Here is a 9,180-nt window from a genome sequence, read left to right as displayed (position 1 = left end):
AATGATGTTGTGTGTGTGTGTGCATCTATAGTCTGTAGGCTGTACGGCTTCAGAGGTTAACTTCATTTAACACCAGAGACTCAGGAGGTAGGCCTACACAGAGCCTCGTATAGTCTGTTACAATAACATAGTGTGCCCAGAGCACCTCGTTCTGCACTTGGTGCAGACCGGTGCAGACTTGCTTTGGTCTAGTCAGTCACAGCTAGTAAGTACTTGCGCATGCTCGTTGCTGCAGGAACTGAATTCATTATTTTATAGTATTGCGCTAAACTATTAACCATAGTTGTGTCCTGGAAGCTTTTTGCTGGCACCACATAGCCTATAGTCCCATATTTATGATATTTCATGTGACATAAAATGCGTTGAAATGTAGTTTTCGTGTAGATCAGATTTCAACTCTCAGTTACAGAATAAAAGACAATAAAATGCCAATTCACACACTATCAATATTGTCTCTATTCCAAACTACAACAAATGTTTTAACAATATGATGAACCAAATTGTGTTTTTTTACACGTTTACGTTGTAACCGCATTTTAGCCGGTTGAAAAGAGGGTGAAATTAGGTCTTAGACGTTCAAACCCAATATCACCCAGATTTAAACTAAAAATCAACGTTGAAAAAACGTTTTGTGCTCGCTGGGTATATATGGATTATGACACAGTGTATACAAACAGATTTGTAAATGACCTATATAGGAGGCATATACCTTGTATTGTGTACATATATGGCCTATATGTGGATATAAAGAAGTGAGACCTATATGACCTGTATTATGAACATATAGGGCCTTTATGTGTATATAAAGAAGCTATATAGGAGACATATATGCCCTGTATGTGCACATATAGTACCTATATGTGGATATAAAGAAGCTATAGGAGACCTATATGCCTGGTATATGCACTTATATGCACCTGAATCTGGCCTATATGCAACCTATATGCGGCATAAATGTGGCCTATATGCGCATATATGCACCTAAATCTGGCCTATATGCAACCTATATGCGGCATATATATGGCCTATATGCTCCTATATGCGCATATATGCACCTAAATCTGGCCTATATGCAACCTATATGCGGCATATATATGGCCTATATGCTCCTATATGCGCATATATGCACCTAAATCTGGCCTATATGCAACCTATATGCAGCATATATATGGCCTATATGCTCCTATATGCGCATATATGCACCTAAATCTGGCCTATATGCAACCTATATGCGGCATATATATGGCCTATATGCTCCTATATGCGCATATATGCACCTAAATCTGGCCTATATGCAACCTATATGCGGCATATATATGGCCTATATGCTCATATATGCTGCATATAGGTTGCATATAGGTTGCATATAGTTGCATATATGTTCATATAGATTCTTTCCATGTGGGGGGGTAGACGTAGTTGTTTCCTACTTCTGGAAGAGCTGTTGACTTGACTTCAATTATAAACTCATATACTGTTTCAACTTTCAACTATTCAAGGTAAGTTCACAGTGGAGGAATTATATGACAGAAGGCTTTTTATTATTTATATTGTTTTATGGGGGGGGGGGGGGGTAGCTACATGATATCAACCTGTTGATGGAAGCAAACACCCACTTTATAAAGCTAACGTTAACCTTTCTACCATGATGCATTTGCTATTCTGACAGTGACAGCTTAATTATTGCTATACTGTCTTTTGATCCACTATATTTTACAGTATTTTATTGTAGGCTATGCTACTCTTTCTATTCTGATACTTGAATCTGCCCAACCGTTTCATTCCACTTGTTATAGGCTAACTACTATGTTGTTTAGCCTACAAGTAAATAAATACATAGGCCTGCCTACCTATTGAAGATCTATCCATATTTCACACGCAGGCTGTGGTTCATAGAACGAACATTGTTGTTAAAAGATATCCTTGCTCTCCAAATTTGCATGTCAGACAAACAGACCAAACCGGAATGATTGTAAACAAATAGCCTATGTCTCATCACTTAAAATCACATGCATCACTTCAGCATCATTGGCCAATATTTCCTGACTGCAGAAGCATCATGCCCATTGAAACAAAAAAGAAAAGAAAAACAATCATGGCGGTCAGTAGTAGCCTAGATCATCATTCCCTTTTCAAACATGTGAAAATGAAATGTTAGTTATTATAGGAATAGTTTGCATAGCAAGTTAGTTGGCTACTTGTACTATGCATCTAAAGTTACAGTAGCATTGTAATGTTAGCCAGAGCTGTTATGGCAGTGAGCCTGTGATAGTGGTTTTTACCACCACTATCAACTGTAGTTAGCAAAACACTGCATTCCATTTGATGTCTCCAGGGGAGTGGATTCAGCACACTTTATCTGTGCAAACTGATTGAGGCATTGCAGATATAATCAGACCTTAGGTCGCCACTGACAATCTTTAGCCGGGGGTCTTTGATCGCTACCGAATGTTTATCTCTAAATAAATATACAGTATTTACCCTAATGAGAAAAGGAGCAAAATATTGATGGTTAAAACCGAATAGCCTAACGACATCACAACAGTCTAATCCTAATGTTAATTTAAAATGGTCAACATTTTAGAAATAGCTAAATGGACTGATTGATAGATAGGTCAATCAATCATGAGTGGGTTCAGCACACTTTATCTGGGCAGACTGATTGAATCTTTAAATATCTATTCAGACCTTAGGTCGCCACCGCAATGTTTTAGCCGGGGACCTTTGGTCGCCGCCGAATGTCGGCCCCTCAGAATTGTGGCGTGCATGACGCCCCTGCCTGTCTGTATCTATCAAATACAAGCAAATCATATCTTGAATAATGATCTATCCTAAAATATCAAATTTCATTGCATGGATTTTCTGATCACAATTTGCTGTGGGTGTCAAAAACTTTTCTCTTTTTACAGCTTTTGATGCCTGACTGCATCTTTGTTAAGATTATACCATGACAGCTGCTCTGCCTGTTTGTTGATCTACAGCCTTAGTATAGTATAGTATTTGTATAGTACAGTACAGTACAGTACAGTACAGTACAGTACAGTACAGTTAGTATAGTATAGTATAGTATAGTGCCTTATCCCAATATAATAACTGTTTTCCTCAAGAAAGAGTAGGCAGGACCTAATGGGTAGCATTCTTAACCTCCAGGAATTCTGTCTGAATTCAGCTCCTTATTTTTGCATGGTTAACAAAATGTCCTTCACTATGCAGGTTGAGTGATGGCGGGGACGTCGAGGCATGATCAAGAGATGGCGATGAACGCCAAGCGGCAGCTGTCTGCGTGCTCTGACCCGGTGGAGAGGCTGAGGCTGCAGTGTCTGGCCCGGGGCTCCTCCGGCATCAAGGGGCTGGGCAGGTGAGGCGGCTCTCAGGCCTGCTTTACACCTGGGGAAGAGGGGGCCTGGAGGTCACTACACCTGGGGAAGAGGGGGCCTGGAGGTCACTATACCTGGAGAGAAAAACCAGCAATAGGCAACTCTGCCGACAGAGTGTGTTTCTACTTAATAGATTTTTTGCCCGATTTTTTTATCCCATTTTTATCCCCCATTAGTGCTAATTTAATTTATTTATCCTGGTTGCTGCTCCACCCTCTGCCGATCTGGGGAGAGCCGAAACTGGCTCCATGCTTCCTCCGAGACATGGGCAGTTAGCCAGCCGCTTCTTTTCACCTGACAGACGAAGCTTCACCGGTAGGACATAGCACGTGGGAGGTTCACGCTATTCCAACCAGTTCCCCTCCCTCTGAACAGGCGCCCCTTAACGACCAGAGGAGGAACCACATTAGCAACCAGGATATTGCATGTTTTGGTGAAGGGGGTTCCTATATGAAGGAAACCCCTGGGAGGCACGGGGAGAACATGCAAACTCCACACAGAAAGGCCCTTTTGACGACCCCACCCGGGCGGTGGGCACTCGAGGACATGCGGACGGGCACGCATTCCTTCAGTGTTCACAGCGTCCCAGGTGGGAATCGAACCCAGGACCTTCGAGCTGTCCTGGGCACACATGCTTGTTTTGAAGGGGAGATGACAGAAACCCGGAGAGAAAACCTAGATACACTCGCTATCGCCCAGTCTGCCCCGCTGCCGCTGCTACAGCGTGGTTGGCTGCCTTGCCTGTATTTCCGTCTTCAATTGGTCGATTTCGAAATGGCCCCTCCTTCCCTCGCTGCCGTCTGTCGCTCACCACCTTGTAAAGCATGCTGGGATACCTGGCGTCAGGACATCGCGAACGACAAGATGAGAGGAGGGGCCCAAAATCGAAATAGGCCAATTGAAGACGGAAACACAGCAAGGCAGCCAACCAAGCTGCAGCAGCGGGGCGGTAGCCTGGGTAAACCCAGCCTCCACATGACCTGAGAGCAGGTCACGTGGAGGCTGGGTTTACCCAGGCTAGCGGGGCGGGGCTTGACAGGGCGAGTGCGAGTACATGCGAGTTGATCGTGTTCGGTGAAGAGGGTGTCTTACGCCCTCCATCCACCCCGACCGCAACGCCCTTACCGGCTGCCAGTTTATTTCAGGCATCTTGTTCCTCTATCGCCCCCTGCTGGTGCAGTGCATTCATACATGCAATGTGTGTCCTTTTCACGCCTATAGGTGAGCCAAAACGTGACACTGACACGGTCCCCCGGAGGCTCTATTACACACCCGTGATACGGGGCTGTCCTGTATGTCTTCTGTAATAAAGCTTGGAATTAACTTCATAATCTGACAAATTATATTTTTCATCCTCGGTTAAGCATCCATCAGAGAACTCCTTCCTCTGTATGAACTGTATAGAAATACACCTAATTACTGGTATAAACTGGTTATACTGGGATAAACTTTAAAGTTGCTGTCTAAAACGTGTATTGACTCCATTTTAATCCTCCTTGTTTGTCAGAACCTTCAAAATAATGGACGATGACAACAGCCGCACCCTGGATTTCAAGGAGTTTGTGAAGGGCTTAAACGATTACGGCGTCCTCATCGACAAGGAGGAGGCCGCCGCGCTCTTTAAACACTTTGACCGAGACGGCAGCGGCAAGATCGACTTTGACGAGTTCCTCATCACTCTCAGGGTAAATATAGCAAACGCAAAGAAAACACCTTTGCTTACTTTTAGGCAAGTAAAACAACTTGGTTACGGTTAGCATTGTGGTTTGGGTTAGGCTTAAAGGGACACTCCACCCGTTTTCAACCAGCTTTGTATCCCTACAAAATCAGTAGTAGAAACTGTCAACAGTTTTGCCGTCATTCATTTAGTTTGCAGGTTATTGAGAGTTGATTTAAAAGTAAGTTGTAAGTTGTAAGTTTCATTTTTTTTATTATGTATCTTGATTGTTTAGGCAATAGGATTTTCTTTTAATTTCTGTATTTGATATGTACTGTGTGCGCACAGGACTCTGTGCGCCCAGGGACTACAGATGCAAATTAGCTTTTAGCTATTTCTGGTGCAATATATTTATTGTGTACTGTCCCTGCTCAAATAAACAATAAAGATAAAGATTTGAGCGAAGTTGTGGACCAGCGATGTCATCCATGCACAAATGGCATCACTGGTCCACAACTGAACCCAAATCAACTCTCAATAACCGGCAAACTAAATGAATGACTGCAAAACGGTTGACAGTTTCCTGAGACACTACCGAGTTTGTAAAGATACAAAGCTGTTTGAAAATCAGCGGTGTTTTCCTTGAAATAACAAAAACGTTAAATGTGACTCACGGTTGAAATGTAAACTTTGGAAAGGCTGTGAGCGTGACTATATCAACAGCAGACTCTATGACGTGTATAATGTTGATATACAGTATGTATCTAGAAACGTGATATTCTACGTATCCGTGGATCGCAGAAAGGTACAATGCCGGCGACCAGGCAGGTTGCTCATGTGTGGGATGCTTGTTGTGTTTGATTGCAGCCGCCGATGTCCAACTGCAGGAAAGAAGTGATCATGCAAGCGTTTCGAAAGCTGGATAAGAATGGAGACGGGGTGATCACCGTGGAAGACCTGAGGGGGGTTTATAACGCCAAGTACCATCCCAAGTACCAGAACGGGGAGTGGACGGAGGACCAGGTGTTCCGGAAGTTCCTCGACAACTTCGACTCTCCTTATGAAAAGGATGGGAAGGTGAGCCCTCGTTCACACCATACGCCAACGCTAAAGCCACGCTGAAGCTACGCGGCGCTATGGCAGTTTCATTTCGGCATCCTTGTTAACAGGCGAGACCGACCGTTCACACCGGCCGCGACGCACGCCACGCTGAAGCTAGGCCGCAGCGATAGTTTCGGCTTGTGTTATATTTTTCAAGCGCGCTGCACCCGAGCTGCCAGGCATGAAGAGTGCTGCTTGTGTGAGCGGTTTTAGCGTGGCACTCAGCTTCTATTAAGCGCTGCTTCAGCGCTGCTTCGGAATAGCGCCCAGTGTGAACCAAGGCTAACGCTTTATGATGTGTTTTAAGCGAGGAATGCAACGTCAGTCTCGACTTGGAGCCTTGCCGATGTCAGCTAGACCTATATACTCGTCAGATTGACGAGGGGTCGCAGGGGAGTCCCCAGCAAAATGAGTCAATTGCGTGATTTCACTAGGATTTCAATGACTAGATGTTAGTCCAAGGAGAGAATGTAGTGCAGATACTTGGTGATAGCTTTCACTCTCTCCTGTTATCTCCCCATCTACATGATATTATACTCATGCTGTTCACGTCAGCTGCGTCGAGTCACATTTCCGGGCAGCTGCGCCGGCAGGCTCGCCAGTCGCGCCGCAGCCCTCGGGGCATACGGCGCTGGCTTTGATGCTGTAGCATGTTTTCCGTTTGACTCCAGTCACAGTTTGAATAGAGAGGCAAAGTGAAACGTCACTTCCTGCTTTTCTCCCTGTACCAGCGGTGGACAAAATATGAATGGCGGTGAACAGAGAATAACGTAACTTTTTTGATCCCGTTTGAATTGTGCCACGGGGTGCCAACGTTAATTTTGTCAATTTAAAACATAACTTTGCATGTCAAGAAAGACGCAGTTTGTCGTCAAACTGAAACGTAGGGGTTAGTTTCGTATAAAATCTACATAGCTCGTGGAAGCTCGTGGCATGTCGCCGGTCTTCAGCTTTGCCGGTAGAGAAAGTGACGTCACTTAGGCGACAGTGTATGTAGTCTTTCTGATTTATAACTTCTAGTGCAACGGTTTTCGGCGACGGGATCCGGAACGGGATCAAAAAAGTAACGTTATTCTCCGTTCACCGCCATTCATATTTTTTCCAGCGCTGGTACAGGAAGAAAAGCAGGAAGTGACGTTCACTTTGCCTCTCTATTGCTAAGTTGTGTTTTGAAATGGCTCTTGCACATGTCCATGGCACAGCGAGTGACTGAATGTTAGCAACCATTTAGACACTGAATGAGCATCGGCTGCACGTCAAATCAATACGTCCCGTCATGGTTCAATCTAGCTTTCACACACAATTAGGCTATTCTATGTCACCTCCTTTTGATAACTAATGTAATAATGTCATATTTTTTCACTTCCATTCACGGAGCCTCCCCTGAAACTGCTTGGAGCTCCCCTGGGGAGGCCCGCCTCCCACTTTGAAAACCTCTGCTATAATGCTTATATAAAGCATTTTATGTGATAGTGAGGAAATGTGTAATTTTCATTCAGCCTTGGGTACATCATAATTCACATAAATACTTGGATGAAATCCCAGCTACGGCACTGAGGGTGTAGAGAGTATACTTCAAGATCTTCTACTGTGATGAACTTATCTTTTCCCCAGCATCAACCTGTATTTATTCTAATACAATTTTCACAACAATTTCTATTTTCTCTCTCTCTCCTCACCAGCTACTGTATCTTCAGCTCTTCATCAAACTGTATTCTAATATATTTTTCAATGCCTCTCTCTCTCCTCACCTGTTCACTGACTCTCTCTCTCTCTCTCTTCACCAGCAATCTTCAGGTCTTCATCAAATTGTATTTTTTGTAAGATGTCCACTGCCTCTCTCTCTTCACCTGTTCACTGACTCTCTTTCTCTTTCTCTCTCTCTCTCTCCTCACCTGCAGGTCACCAAGGAGGAATTTCTTAACTATTACTGCGGAGTCAGCGCCTCCATTGACAGAGACGTCTACTTCATTCTAATGATGAGAAACGCTTGGAAGCTATAACACCTACTATGTCATAGATTACTTGTGCTAGAACACCTACTATGTCATAGATTACTTGTGCCGATGAAACATAATGCAGCTTTTCATAGTAAAATCAGCATCATTAGCCTTATGATGTGTTGTTAGGCCTTTGCTAATTTCTAAAATAATTTATTTCCAAGTAAATTTAGTCAATGTGTGTTTATTATTGCATATAACTACAAAATAATGTTATCTAAAGACTGAAGAATGAAGACAAGGAGGCATTCTATCTTTTGATATCCATTGAAATTGTATTTTATTTGATGACATGCTACATCTAAAGCTTAATTTAAATAGTCAAAGAAACTTGTTGGTTGTTGTGACACAAACAGTATATTATAGGTCAGTCAAAACATTACAGTAGATATATACAGTACACATTCATCTAACAGAACATTACAGTAGATATATACAGTACACATTCATCTAACAGTGAAATATTACAATCAGAAATGTTGAAGAACACTGAGTCTGAGAAAGTGAAGCATACATTCATGTATTTATTTCAGCTGTTGCCATAGAAAAACCTGAGGTGTTTGTTGTGCATGATATCATAGGAAGCAGCATTGTATTTGTATATATCATTGACCTTAAAAATAATAATAATAACACATTTTTATTTACAGCAGACATGTAAAGACTCACCTGGTGCTGTTGGTTGTTGGAGGAGCCTGGGGTTGAGTGCCTTGGTCATAGATAGGAGTAATAGCTCTAAGTGCAAACCAAATCAGACAAGGTAGAGGCAGCTTTGTTTTCAAAGTTCCTCCAACAATCAACTTGTGAGCGACACCAGATGAACGAATGCTACTTTGTGTGGAGATTTGTCAGTATGGAACCTTTCGGAAAACGTACACCTCACAGTCTTATCCAATAAAAAGCAACTTACAAAACAGAGCAGCTACAGTCTCACTGTTTATCTTCAACTATCTCTGTGTCCATGCCATAGACTATACAAACGTGGGCATACTGTAGACACCGTGACACACACACACACACACACACACACACACACACACACATA

At 43.0% G+C, this 9,180-nt stretch overlaps 1 protein-coding gene across 1 annotated transcript; it reads left to right on the top strand.

Annotated features, from left to right (window-relative positions):
• The first annotated feature begins 1,410 nt into the window (after nucleotides 1-1,410).
• capslb (calcyphosine-like b) lies at nucleotides 1,411-9,178 on the top strand. The gene is made up of 5 exons (XM_083638818.1): nucleotides 1,411-1,499; nucleotides 3,214-3,358; nucleotides 4,885-5,062; nucleotides 5,902-6,111; nucleotides 8,037-9,178. The coding sequence occupies exons 2-5, from the start codon at nucleotides 3,222-3,224 to the stop codon at nucleotides 8,136-8,138; spliced, it is 627 nt and encodes a 208-aa protein (XP_083494944.1). The 5' UTR covers nucleotides 1,411-1,499; nucleotides 3,214-3,221; the 3' UTR covers nucleotides 8,139-9,178.
• The last annotated feature ends 2 nt before the right edge of the window (nucleotides 9,179-9,180 follow it).

This window comes from Poromitra crassiceps (genome assembly GCF_964638095.1).
Source record: "Poromitra crassiceps genome assembly, chromosome: 6".
Lineage (NCBI taxonomy): Eukaryota > Metazoa > Chordata > Actinopteri > Beryciformes > Melamphaidae > Poromitra > Poromitra crassiceps.
The sequence above is the reverse complement of the archived record's forward strand: the minus strand, read 5'-3'. Positions and strand labels throughout refer to the sequence as shown.

Excerpts from the sequence above, each read along its gene's own strand:
- capslb (XM_083638818.1), top strand. The coding sequence starts at position 3,222 with ATGGCGGGGACGTCGAGGCATGATCAAGAGATGGCGATGAACGCCAAG. Across the intron at positions 3,359-4,884 it reads GGCATCAAGGGGCTGGGCAG|AACCTTCAAAATAATGGACG; the intron begins GTGAGGCGGCTC and ends CTTGTTTGTCAG. Across the intron at positions 5,063-5,901 it reads AGTTCCTCATCACTCTCAGG|CCGCCGATGTCCAACTGCAG; the intron begins GTAAATATAGCA and ends GTTTGATTGCAG.